General features: G+C 39.7%; 1 protein-coding gene across 7 annotated transcripts in view; it reads right to left on the minus strand.

Moving 5' to 3' along the window:
* Positions 1 to 322: 322 nt before the first annotated feature.
* Positions 323 to 14,631, minus strand: part of Map2k4 (mitogen-activated protein kinase kinase 4) — a 104,533-nt gene continuing 90,224 nt past the window's right edge. For all 7 annotated transcript variants that reach the window (XM_057774456.1, XM_057774455.1, XM_057774460.1 and 4 more), the window contains 4 exons: positions 8,681 to 8,758; positions 5,967 to 6,115; positions 3,843 to 3,888; positions 323 to 2,801 (listed from right to left, as the gene is read on the minus strand). In XM_057774456.1, the coding sequence (XP_057630439.1) occupies positions 2,688 to 2,801; positions 3,843 to 3,888; positions 5,967 to 6,115; positions 8,681 to 8,758 (387 nt within the window). In that variant the 3' untranslated portion in view covers positions 323 to 2,687. The remainder of the gene's footprint in view (positions 2,802 to 3,842; positions 3,889 to 5,966; positions 6,116 to 8,680; positions 8,759 to 14,631) is intronic.

Consider the following 14,631-nt stretch of genomic DNA (forward strand, 5'->3'; position numbering starts at 1 on the left):
TCTCAGCACCAGGAGCCTGGCTGGCAACACCTGTCAACTCTGACACATGCAGAACTGCACCTGCTTCCTGCAGCATTCTGCAGCAAGGTAGGTCCAGACACCCAACCATGCACAAATTTGGAAAGATTGCACCACAGCTGCTGAAAAAAAGCAAGCTGTGCCACACTGTTATCTCTGTGGTCAGAGAACAAGTAGAAAAAGAGGAGGAAAAAGAAAAGAACCAGAAACTTCTGGAAGGAGATAATTACCCTCCATATGAAATGCACAGACAATTTAATGCCATTTTTCTTGACTTTCTTTTTCAAGGTATGACTGCAGAAAATCAAATTACAAGGTCATCATTACATCCTAGATTTATTACAACTGACCTGCAGGCAAAGGGTAGACTATTCCATAAACATGTGGATTCCATGGCTATGTCTTAAATAGAGGAAGGATTCAAACAAGAATACAGGATAAAATATTCCAAAGCTCCAAGAAGCAGTTATGTTACTGAGCTACATTTTTACGGACAAATAAGGCAAAATCCCTGCACATCAGCTTTTTTGATATTTTTATATACTTTCATATGGTACAAGAGAAAAATAACCAGAGCTCACAATGTACAGTTCTTTCACTATTTTCACAGCTTGTGAACACTATACACCCTTTTTGTTTTAATAAAGATACATTGTAATAAACTCCTTGCCCTTAAGTTTATAGTTTATAATAATCTATGATTAATACACTAAAATTGCCTTTTTTATGTGGTCACCCACACAGCAGAAAGTGAGATAGCTCCTGGACAGTCAGAATTGCTTTGATTTCCATTTGCATAATGGCAGAGTGAGGCTATACTGAGCCAGACAGGAAGTTGACAGCAGAGAAACAAATTCCTCTTGAGTCCTGGGAGCAATGGAGGATGATGGCTTGGTACAACTTAAGGAAGACATAGAATAATGTCTCCTAGTGAAACTCAGAGAATCTAAGGGTTAAGGGCTCAGGGGTAGAAAATGGGGAAAACAGGCAAGCAGACCAAGAGATAAACCATTTTTAAATTCTGCAATGAATAGGGATGTAAAACTTTGAACAGCACCATTCTCCCTGTATTGTTTATAATATTTATGAGTGCCACTCTGGGAGACATAGCAGTACCTACCAGTGCTTGATTCTGTAAGGGCATCACCTGTATCTCAGGCCAACTTATAGTGCTGACTAACTGCTATGCAAAGCCTGATGCTCAGTGCCTGGCTAATGGGTGAGTGAAGACAAGCAGCACATGAGGTGAAGGGGCTTCCTTTACACTTTGCTTTCTTATGGGGCAGAGGTGGGTAAAATCCACATCCAAGGGAGATAATGAACTGGTAGAGGCCCCAACATGTGGCATGCCTATCTGAAAGGCTATCATTTCAGACCTTCATTCTGCTCAAATGTGCCTCTCTAACAGATTGCCTCTTTTTACCTAGCACATCAACTGAGCCTGGCTGGCTTAGCTTTTCAAGCGTTCAAGCACACAAGAGAGATTCAGGGTTACAAATCCTTGGTAAGTAGCATCCCTGGTAATGTCAGAGTTCCAAATGTAAGAAACAAGTGAAATACTGGATTGAGCAAAAGTCATGTGCTAACAACAGTTTGTGGGGAAGGAAAAGAAATAGAAACTGAAGACCTGGCCCATGATGGCAAGAAGCAAAGAATTGTGATTTGGTGTTTTGCTGCCTTCAGGAAATCATCTAATCATCAAGGCACATTGCTACTAGTTACTTCTCCCTGTTAGTAAGTTACAATGGCTCAAGTACCAGGCTTGGGGCCAAGGGAAAATCTATAGCTGCTACAAACTGTTCTGGAGAAGATAACAGAATCAAAAACATCTGTAAACTTTGCCTTCAGTACTGTTTCCTTCGTTCAGTTCTGGCAGTTGGTGGCAGGCAGGGCAACAAGTTGGCAGCACCCCTCTACGACAAGTGGCAGACTCCTGTACCTTTCCAGTGAAGAGCAGGGCTGGAAAAGGACAAAGAACACTTTCTGTCCCATCTCAGTGTTTTAATGCTCGCCTCTCTGAAAGCAACATGGTTTTTGGTAAAGATAGATTCATTCTAATTTAACATGATATTTTGAACAGGAAATCTGGCTGAGCACATCAATTCCCAAACATCAACTGTGACTGTAAAGCAACAGAATATCAGATCAGGAAATCTATTGCACTTGGTGAAGAAAAAAGGAAATCCCTCCTTTGTCTCCCAGCTCCAGAAGGCAATGTGTCTCACTGGCTGTGCAAACTCTTCTCACTCAAGCCCAAGTCTCTATGTTCAGACATAGTACATCCATTACTGTGTCCTTCCAGGCTTTGGAAGTCTGACAAAACACCATTCCAGTAGCTGTGTCTCCAGGTTTTGAGTCTAGAAATGAATTTAAGGTGTGATCTAATCACAGTCAACAACTTGATCGTACTGACTTCCACACGTCATGAATATGTTCATCACAAAAGAGCAGGATGAGGTCTCTGACCAGCACTAACACTGTGATCAGTCAGGTATTACAGGGATGCACATTCTAGGTGACAGAAGTATACAGACATGATGGAAACGAACACCAATCTTATTGCACATGGTGTCTGGGCGAGCAATAAAAACACTGTGATACAGGATGAAAACTCTTTACGTCTTGCTTCTTCTCAGCCCTTTTTCCTAAAGTCTGATGTAGCAGCAGTATCAGTCGACATACATGGGAGAGCTGGGAGTAGCTGGCATCTGATCCAGGATTTTACAAACATAGCATGCGACCTCAACACTACGTTCTTCATACATCAAAATAAAGGGATGTTTCTGCAAAAAAAAAGAACAGAAAAAAGCATCAAACATTTATATCAGAGCCCTAACTCAACCTTTCTCAGTTTCTATACAGCACAGAACTACAAGTTCCCAACCACATACAGCTTCAGTATATCATAGAAGAGGCACTGATCACATGAACACCCTAGATGTGACATACTGGGTTACCATCTGGAGGCTCCACCATGGCAGTGAGTCTCAAAATTTACCTGCATATAGAAAGTATTCACTGAGGAAGAAAATGGAGTTCTTGGTTCCTCAGCATGCAGTCACACCATATGAGAGCCAAGAACTACAGGAATCTCAGTCATGCCTCTTAGGACACCAGAGAAAAATAAGACTCCACATCCTCCATTGGTAGCTCAAGGATCTTCCAAAGGGTTTTTCAGTTTCAAACCTTCTGATTTCTACTCAAAAAGAGGCCAAAAGATACTTTCCCTGTGCTCTCCAGAGTCCATAGCCTAAAATCTACTACACTAACCCCCCTCTTTTGTTTCTATCACTATAAACAACAATTTCTAATTTCTCTGGTGATAGCACTTGGATTATCTTTACAGTCATTGCTGGGTTGACCACAAACTGGCTTAACAGTCTTGGAAAGCCCTAAATGTGATAAACAATCTAATCTTTTCTTAAAACATTCCCATGTCACTGGACCACAGACAATACTCTCTTCTCTGCTCAGAGGAAAGCCACACAAAGGAGAAGCTTATCATGAGATGCATGAGAACTTCTCAAAGGTATGTGAATTGCCATAATGATGTACATTAGCAGAGGGACAGCAATAAATAATGAATAAAATTTCCACTAACTTTTTCTTATAGAGGAGTTATATATATTTAAGACTATGCAATGATATGCTTTAGGAGAATTTTCCAAATTCTTTTTATGAGGAATGAACTAATAAATTATAAGAAAAATTGTAGTCACCAAGTTTCCTCTGTCTAAAGCCTGTTGTCTGAAACACTCTGCAAGGACAAGCCTCTCCCTGGAAGCACATGCTGCTTACTGAACCAACTACAGGTTCATACTCACCAGAAGTTCTTTATACTTTGGCCTTTTGGATTCGTCCTTCGTAAGGCTAAAATAACATAAAAGTAATGGTGTTAAGATGAAGTCACATTGACCCAATTATTTTGTTTTTTACAGATGAAAAGTAGGAACAGGTCAAGGTCATCTTTGGCCATATAAAAAGTTCAAGGCCAGCCTGGTTATATAAGGCTTTTTAAGCTCTTATGAGGACAGTACAGAAATCCTTCAACTGTAGATATAATGATCTAGACAGTGATTTTGACATACGTAAGAAACAAAAAACATGGGATACATATTCACCACTGCTACCTACTGTGGCATAGAGGCAAACAAGGAGAAAATGTAACATAATCACCACACACACATATAAAATAAAACCAAACAGGAGGTCTAGGGATCAAAACAAAGTAGAGCTGGGGAAATGACTAAGTGAGGGAAAGCACTTTCCTGAAAGCCTGATGCCTTAAATTCAAATCTCTAAAACCCAAGTAAAAAGCCATGTGCAGTAGCTTGCCATGTGCAATCCCTATACTCCCAAGAAATGGGAGACAGAGACAGTTTGTGGACCAGCCAGCCTGGAGTACACAGCACAGTGGCAGAAACAAGAGATCCCACCTCACGAAGCAAGGCAGAAAGTGAGAATGAACTCCTAAAAGTTGTTCTCTGATCTCTACATCTGTTGGCAGCACGCAACACATAAAATAAAATTTTAAAAATAAAGAGTCTGTAATATACATTAGATTCTTTAAAGCAAATATTCATTATAATGGAATATACAGAATGGCCAAGTTTATGGAATTATACAAGTGCATATAATATGGGCAAATTGGTAAATAACAGACTGTTTTTCAGTTACGAGAGGGAACCAGCCAACTGTCATCCACAAGCTTTCTTCTACCTAGTTCTTGAGCCATTATTTTCCCCTTTGAAAGATCACTACCAGCAGAATTTGGCCAGAGAAGATGAAAGAGACTTGAAAACTCCAGTTAACAATTGTTTTCTCATTATTCAGAAAGAGGATAGTGTTAGACCCTGCAATAGAAGCTTTATAAAACACAGGGTACAGAGAAATGGCATTCCTATAAAACAAAAGCATGCTCAAGTGTAAATAAGGCATCTTTAAATCATGCTCAATAAAATGAGCAATTACCAAACTTTTTAAAGGCTAACCTAAAAATGCTACTTAAAACAGAAGACAACACTATCAACTATGTCTATATACATTTATTCTTTGCTAGTGTTCTGCATGCATATATGTATGCATGCACATGTGTGTAGATACATGTGTATAATTTGTATGTGGAGGGCAGAGATTGGCATATTTCTTCCTCAATCATTCTTTACTTCATTTATTGAGGAAAGACCTCTCTGAATCCAGAGCTCACTGAATCTGTTGTCTAGTTAGCCAATCTGTCCTGTCTCCAAATAGAAGTGCTGGCACTACAAGCAGGCCATCTTGCCCATATGGCTTTTAATGGGTTCTGGGGATTAGAGAGTTCCAGTTCTCCTATCTACAAAGCAAGTGCTTCATCCAGTGAGCCATCTCCTTAGCCATACACACATTTATTCTCAGGTGCTATGTATATATAAAAAGATCTGACACAGTAGACAATTTAACAGGCATGGAGTTCATACCTCCTTTGGAAGAGGATTAGAAAGAGCCAATATGTACATTTTAACCAATTAAGTTTTGGGCTTGACCTTACTACTGATACCCACACTATTCTCTAGGTTTTATCAGAGTAGAGATCCAAGCCTTAAAGTCTGGTCTCATGAGTTATTGAATAGTAAAAGCATCCAGGTGATCCTGGCATAATCTTATTATGATAAGATTACCAGTCTCATCTAGGCATTTAACCTGGTAACTTATACCAGGAACTGGTGATCTGGAGGCAGCTGCTTCTCCACCACCTACAGCTGCTTTTAACCAATACCTATGTAGAATAAGAGGGCAATGTCTCTTCAGGCTGGCTGGAATCTCCACACTGCAGTAATCCATAGTCCTAGCTGGGGTAATGTAACAAAGGACTTCTTTTCCTATACAAAGCATCCATGTAATTGAGATTAAGTTGCCCAACTGGACTATTCTGCCACATGTGTCTGAATATTAGCAAATAAAGTACTTACCACAAGTTGACAAAGTTGATGAAACTGGGGGAGAATTCCCTTTCTTCTGAATTACTTAGTTGTGGAGGGTCTCCTTTCACCACTTGTGTTAGCTGATCAAACACACTATTCCACTTTGGATAAGGAAATCGGCCTGTGGCCAACTCGTACTAAAGAGAACAAAAAGGAAACAGAAAGACACTAAGCATGATTTACTACTCCCTACTGGAAGAGTGATGCCAATCCAAACACCCAGCAAAACTCTTTAAAGCCCTCCCTCAAACTCTGTCAGGAGGAATCCCTGGATCATGAGGCTAAGTAAAAGACATGATGTAGATAAGTGTGCCTCGACTGAACTCAAGTCTTGGACTACAGGGGAATGCCAAACTCTGAACACCTCCATAATGCAGGCCCAACCTCATCGTAGGAGGGCTCTGGGAGGCCTGTCTAGACATCTACAGCAAACAGTTTCACATTTTGTAGTCACTTGCATAGGAGTTCTCAGTACCAACAGTGGCCAGATCCCTTTATAAAGTAAAAAGAACATTTAACAAATGAAAATCCAGTCTGAATTCAGAGAAAACAGTATGCAAATCCTATAGTTCAACCACAGTCAGACTATAATTACTGAAGAAACCAATTCAGACTTAAAGACCCAATAAAGGGCACACAACAATGTCATTAGCATACAATACACACCTAAACAGTACTGTGGTCCTAAAACTTTGCTAACAACCATTATGTCTAACATTCCCTGGCTCTGTTCTGAAATTCAATGAAAACCAAGGAATTGTGCACTTTCCCAAGATATGAAGCTGATTTACTATATGCATCATGAATCACATTTTATGTGCTTTGGCAAAAAACTGACAGATGAGGCTGAAGCTCCCAACTTGTACAGAGAATGCTTCATGAGAGTGAACATTCTTAGAAAATCAATTTCACTTTCTCCTCAGAACAGCTGTCAGCTCACTGCTGTTTCCACAGGTGCACAGGGAAGTGAGAAGGCCAACACACACGCCTGCATGGGGGAGGAAATGATCACAGCTTTGGCTGAAGCTTCTCTTCAGTAAAGCTGAAAATGCTTTGAAAGGTCAACCTTTACTATAAGGAATAACCTCCCTAGGTTTGCTCTGGAGAACAGGCTTGACAAGAAGTCTGTGCCTTCTAAGGTGAGGGACTACTTTCTTTAAGATTATCCTAGGAGAATCAGCAATGAGAAAATTCTAAGGACTGAAACACTGTTTCCAAACAAAGCTTTTGCTAAAGCAGTTTCTCTGTTGAAACTTTTCACAGATATGGGGTATAATTCAGTGATAGAACTCTCATCTACTATGCCTAAGGCCTTGGTACAATTGCCACCTCTCCTCTCCAATGAAACAAAACAAAAGCAAAATTTCTCTTTAGTAAGGAAGTGTATACTTGCTCTGGGTATATGTGCATAGGTGCACAAGGCTTTGTTTGCGTGCGTGCGTGTGTTTGTGTGCAGGTACACGAGTGTGTCTGTATGTATACAGGTGCGCATGAACATGTTTGTGTATGTGCATTCACACACAGGTGTATGGAGGGTACTGGATAACTCTGAAGATTGTTCCTCAGGCATCATCTATTTTGGTTTTCTGAAACAGGGTCTCTCTATGGCCAAGAATTCACCAAAGAGGCTAGACTGACTGGCTAGTAAACCTAAGGAGTCACTTCTCTCTGCCTCCCAGCTCTAGCATTGCAAATGCAGGTCATTATGCCTGTTTTTTTGTTTTGTTTTGGCTCAGGGAGGTATTTCTAAATTTAAAGTATGCTTTCCATGCAAACAATCACCTAAGTGGGAGCAATAGGTCTGCCTATAGTCTGTGAATTGGTTTCATGACAAGAAAAAGAGGAGACAGCTAAAGACCTGCAGAGGCAAACTGTTAGCTCCTCTATAAGTGAGACTCCATTAATGTGTCAACAGTTCTCACAAAAACTAACAAGGCCATGTCATTCTGATTATAGGAAAAAAAATTAAAATTTTTAAAAAACGAGACTGGTGAGCTTCAAAAAGCTCATTGCTCTAAATCTGAACTAAAGGGTCTTGGCTCAAATTGAAAATGGGAGGAAAATGTAAGAAGAGGCGTTTTACATTGTCTCACAGAACCAACATGGGACAGAAACTTCACAGATAATGTAGAAGAAGCTACAAGAGGCTATTCAAAAGCAGAAATAAACAACAATCTTACCAAGGTCTGGATTGATAGTAAACGTAAGAAAATAAACTTTAGAGAAGAAATGAGGACATAAAAAAGTATGACTTTGACTATGTCCCCTCAAAGTTCTTATTAGAAGCCAAGACCCAAGGTGACAATCTTATGAGACAGGGTTTGAAGAAGTGACTAGGTCATCAGAGTGCTTGGTGTCCCACAAACAGGATTAGTGCACTTACAAAGCAGACCTTAGACAGTCATGTTCCTTACTTCTTTTGCTATAACAAATACGTCAAACCCTTGACCTTGGACTTCTAAGTCTCCAGAAATGCAAGAAATAAATCCTGGTCTTACTAAGATAAGTAACTTATGGTATTGTGCCAAAGCACTCCAAACTAAGGCAGATTCATTTAAAATTAAACCAAAATTTCAAGATAGTCTCTAGGTAAAGATGAAGAGTTTCTGCTTGTTACAAATCATTATCCCTTTTCAACATTTTTACCTCTTTATCTCTTATTGTTACATTACTATGACGAAGTTGCACCAACAGAAACATACCAATGTGATCCCCAAACTCCAGACATCAGAGCGAACATCATACCCTTGTCGTGATGCACTTGGGTCTATTCTTTCAGGCTGGAATACAAAGAGAAGTCAAAGTCATTTATTATGTGAACCCTAAAGAAGCAGGTGAATGGAAGCAGTAGCTGGAGTGGGAGATAAAAAACCTCAGCACCTTCCTAGAAGAATTCATGCCCCAAACCAGGCTGGGAGTAACAGGAAAACACCACTGTGTTAGAAACAACCAACAAAAGACTCCACTGAACTCAATGGCTATGTAAGAAAGACTGTGCTGGCTAGTCTTATGTCAACTCAACACAAGCTAGAGTCGTCAGAGAGAAGGGAGCCTCATTTGAAAAAAATGCCTCCATAAGATCTGGCTATAAGGCATTTTTTTTAATTAGTGATGTGGGGGATGGGGGAAGGGACAGCCCATTGTGGGTGGTGCCATCCTTGGGCTAGTGATCCTGGTTCCATAAAAAAGCATGTTGAGTAAGCCATAAGGGCCAAGTTAGTAAGCAGCACCCCTCCACGGCCTCTGCATCAGCTCCTGCCTCCAGGTTCTAGCCCTATTTGAGTCCTGCCCTGACTTCCTTAGATGATGAACAGTGGAAGTGAATAAACTTTTCCTCACTTACTTGCTTTTGATCACAGTGTTTCATCATAGCAATAATAACCCTAACTAACATGGGGACTATATTATGGTCTTTCTGACTTTCTCCCCTAAATAATCAAGGCACTGGCAAAGCTGAGGTAAATGTTGGTAAATAGGAAGGAGCAGGAGGATTCTGTCAGCCTTTGCTCAATAGTAAGAATGACCAGAAGATACTTGAAACAAAAAAAAGGCACATAGGAACTGTTGTCACTGTACGTCCCACCTTTTAATTCTTCTCAATAAGAATTAAATAGCAATAATAATTTATTACTTGAATTACCTTTATAGATACGTGCCTATGAATCAAAGCACAATAGTGTAATATATCATCTTATGAACAGCAAAACAAACAAACAAAAACTGTTAGCAATGTCCATAAAGGGAACATTTTTATATTTCCTTGAAATTAGGTACCATTTTTATAAAGTGTGTCAGTGGATGCAGAGGAACAGCAAGAGAGAATTTCGGTGGCTCGAAGTTAACAATGGGTTGTTCCTGGAGACTGACAGTAACTGTTATTAAAAGAAACATCCCAAAAGTGTAATAGTTGTACTATACAACTAATTTGGAGATGTATACATTTTAATTTGAAAACAAGTACTGTGCTGCACCAATATTCATTGAAAGCTATCTAAATTTTTTGTTATCTTATTTTACTGAAAATGATACATACTACATAAAAACACTGATTCAACCACAGGAGAAAACACTGTCCCAGGATCACTAATCCACACTATACAGACCTGGTGTTCTGAGGCATAACACACACCTTCTTACATAGAATGGCAACAATGCATAGCACATTCTGAGAGGATGAGATAAAATAGAAATCATGAATATCTTTAAACCCTAACCCTATCTTTGAATATCACCAAACATTTTCAGTGGGGAAAAAAAAACATACTAAGTAATATGTTGATCAAAAGAGTCTCAAGAAGTAGTAAAATCTATTTTAAACAACATAAAAATGAGATTCCAGTTTAGCATGCCTTGCAGGATGTGGCAAAGTCTTATTCAGAGGGAAATCGTCTACTTAAAGCAAATAATGGAGAAGACGTCTCAGATCATAGCCCAGCTGTACAGACGAAGGAACTAGAAAACCAAACATCAAACAAACACAACAACAATAACCACAAAAAGAAATTAGACCTAAGGAACTGAGTACCAGGAAGTAATAAAGACAGTGAGTTGAATGAAATAGGGACTTAGGAGCAGGGAAGAAGATATCTACATTAAGGGAGCCATTTTAGGGTTGGCAAGAGACTTGTCTGTAGAGGGGATCCCAGGTGTCCACGGGGATGTCCCCAGCTAGGTCCTTCGGCAGCAGAGGAGAGGGTGCCTGAACTAGCCTTGCCCCACTATCATACTGATGATTATCTCGAATTTCACCATAGAATCTTCATCCAGCGACGGATGGAGATAGAGACAGAGACTCTCATCAGAGCAATGGACTGAGCTCCCAAAGTCCAGTTGAAGAGCAGAAGGAGGGAGAAGATGAGCAAGGAAGTCAGGACCGCGAGGGGTTGGTCCACCCACTGAGACAGTGTGCCTGATCTAATGGGAGCTCACCAAATTCAGTTGGACCTGGACTGAACGAGCATGTGATCAAACAGTACTCTCAGAATGTGGCTGCCAATGGGGGTGGACTGAGAAGCCATCCATAATGGCACTGGACCTGTTTCTAACTGCATGTACTGGCTTTTCGGGACCCTAGTCTATTTGGATACAAAGCTTCCTAGGCCTGATGTAGTAGGGGGAGGGCCTTGAACTTCCCACAGGGCAGGGTACCCTGCCCTCTCTTAAGGAGGGTGGGGGAGGGAGGAGAGTGAGTAGGGGAGAAGGGGAATGGGAGGAGGGGAGGAAGTGTAAATTTTTGAATGGAAATAGAAAAAAAAAACAATAAAAAGAAGTCAACAAAGCCACAGCACTTATTGGGTCAGAGCTAAGCAGACCAAAAGAACAAAAAAGCTTAAGATTTCCAAGTAAGAATGAAGCCTGGGAATTCCTGGAAAGCAACAAACAAATGAAATCCTCCAATACAGGGTTAGGAGAGGTGCCATATTAAGTAAGTCTTCATATGTAACTGAGGAGCTAGTGACAGCTGTGGCTGCTAGAGGAGAGAAGGGCAGGTCTTTTTGAAGGGTGTGGTCCCTGATATGTCAGCCACATTCCAGTGGGTGGATGGCTGCACAAACTGGATTTAATGAGCCATTTAAGGAAAAAAAAATCTGAAGTTTAGAGGGGGTGAGAGAGAGGGTTCAAGAGGACTGGGGGAAAGAGAGGTGAATATGACCCAAAGCACTATGAAGTTCTAAAAGAGATAATAAAAATGTATTTTTAAAGGGAAAATGAAAACCTTTCAAGACAATAAAGAAATACAAATAACCTCAGAAGTATGTATTTTCTTAATGAATTTGTCATTAAAAACCTTCCCATAAGCCGGATGTCATGGCTCACACCTATAATCTCAGAACTGGGAAGGCTAAGGCAGAAGGGTTACCAAGGCAAGCTTGGTTGTACAGCAGGTACCACGATAGTCTGGGTTACAGTGAACTGCCCTGTCTTAAAAGAAAAATGGAGAAACAATCAACAAAACCCACCTTCCCAGAAACAGACTCACATTAAGATGAGTTCACTGAGCCCTTTCAAGCCTGCAAGGAAGAAATACCAGCCATCTTATACAATTTTATTTCAAAAGACCCCCCCCAAAAAAAAAGAAAGAAAGAAAGAAAGAAAGAAAGAAAGAAAGAAAGAAAGAAAGAAAGAAAAAAGAAAAAAAAAATGGTTCCCAACTCATTCCACGAGGTCACTAAAAGCTCTTAGGAAAACCTGACAGACAGTGCAAGACAATGGCCCCATACACAAAGGCACAGAACTCACTAGCAACATGAGTAACTCTAACCCAACTACAAAAGAGCTAATGCATTAGAACCAGTGTGCTCTGTCTCAGAAATACATATAAACCTTATACATGTAACATGAATGGAATACATATTCATATAATGGGAAAAATCTGTATGATCAGTAACTTTAGCTTCTGATAAAACTCAAATTCAAGCCCAATAATAATGGCAAAAATAGCAACAAGTTTTAGCTTATTAAGAATGGATAAAAGCACTAATTTCATCAAAAAAATAGAAAGCAACCTAGAGTTAATTCCAGAAACAACATTTTCTAATGGAAATGTTCACCCCTGCTATTTCAGCACTGGGCTCCAGCTAGGACAATCAGCAAGGTAGAGGGTGGTACTTTATTCAGAGACATTTAAATGTCTACAATTCTCTCTACACAGAAAATTCCTATTAAAACTACCAGTGGTGCTAAACTAGCAAGGTCACCAAGGCAATGCCAACATGCCCACAGAAGCCAACTACTGGTACTTCCACATAATAAGAGTAAAGTAGTAAAGTGTTAAAAAAAAAAAGTTTCATTCCATTTTCAGTAATAGTATCCAAACCCATAAATTCCTCTTTTTTTTTTTGGAGACAGGGTCTCATCATGCTGTCCTGGAACTTACTATGTAGCCCATGCTGCCTCAAATTCACAGAGATTTGCCTGACTCTGCCACTGCCTCCTCAGCACTGGGATTAAATGTATGTGCCACTACTAGCCAAACCCATGAATTCTTTAGAAATCAATTTTAAATGATTCCATAATAAAAACTATGAATACTACTAAGAGAACAAAAATATCTAAATAGTGTACCCTTAAAGAAGATATAACAGATACACTATACATCAAATAATCGAGCCATGCAATTTATGATGTAAACACTGACAGAACAGAGAAAACCTTTAATGACGACACATTTCAGAAAGTACTCCTTTAAGGTTGGTCCTTTCCTTAACCAATGATCTAGCACCATTTTATACACTGGATGGAAAGGCTTCTATAACACAAGAAGAAAAAATGTACAAAGGAAGTTGGAACGACTTTTGTTCATGTATTTTGTATCAATGTGTACGTGCATGTCTGTGTGCATATGCCTTGTATGAAAGGTGCTCACAGAGATCAAGGTATCCAATCCCATAGTGCTGAAGCTGTAAGCCACCCAACATAGGAGCTGGAAATTAAATTTAAATGAAACTTTGGCCCTCTGGTTATGGCAACAGATGCTCTTAACCTCTGAGTCATCTCTCCAGCCCCTGAAGTCATTGTATTGGGTTAGAAGGATGAGGAATATTCTGGAAATTAGACCATCAGGTGTGTTCAAAATAAGACAAAAGAAACCAAGGAGAGAGGACATGATTTTGAACCGGTTCCCACTGTCTTTGAAGTGTTATAAGTAGCCAATATGATGTGCTTTGTTATATGGTGCGATATAAAGCAGACAACATCTATGAAGGTGGCATCCCAAAACAATCTAGGGTCTAAACCTGGGGGAATCAGAATCATGAAGATTCTAAAGCTACTTCCAAAAAGGCCAATCCCATGGAGGAAGAAAAAAAAATGGTCCAGGCCAGCTCAGACTAAAATAAAGAATGCAAAACCAGAAAATGAGGCATCATTCTAAGACATATGCTTCTTAGATATTTAGAAAATGTAGTATTGCCTATGTAATAAAACAAAATCCTTGACTATTTTATGTTAATGTTATTGTGGTCATGTAAAAGAATATACATATTATAAGAGGGACAATCAAGTGTTTAGAATAAAATGACTCAGCAAACATGCAAGTGCACAACATACACACGCACACACACATGCATTCACATACCTATATGTGGGGGCAGAGAACTTGGTAAACTGTTAACAATTTCCATATAAAAACATTATGCAAAAATTCTTTATTTCAAATCTTTTTAATATTCAACAAGTTAAAGAGTAACTCCAGCTCCTCTAGACTGAGGAAAAACTGTAAAAGTCCACTACAAGGGCATTTCTGATAATTCCAGTACTTGTAAAATGAAGATGGAAGCAGGAAGATCCCAAATTTGGAGCCAGCCTGGGTTTCATAAAACCTTGTCTCAAAAACATAAGCAAAAGGCATTTCTGACATGCAAAAATATATCAAGAAGAGTCAAGCTACTTCCAGGCTTTCAAAATTAATGTTCTTGTCCATGTATGTCGGCCTCTGTAAACCAATTGATAGGACTATTTCATTTGATCCAGTCAACATCAGAGCTGCAGAGTTCAGCTGGCCTGTAGGATAAAGTTGTAAGATAGGACAGGACTGTAGGATAAAGCTGTCCCAGAGTTGGATAAAGTCAGGAAGAACAGTGAGGTCTTACACTCCTTTTCTTGCTGGGGTCTCAGGACAACATTTCAACACAAGAACAGAGACTGTGTCTTT

Source organism: Chionomys nivalis, chromosome 7 (assembly GCF_950005125.1).
Source record: "Chionomys nivalis chromosome 7, mChiNiv1.1, whole genome shotgun sequence".
NCBI classification, from domain to species: domain Eukaryota; kingdom Metazoa; phylum Chordata; class Mammalia; order Rodentia; family Cricetidae; genus Chionomys; species Chionomys nivalis.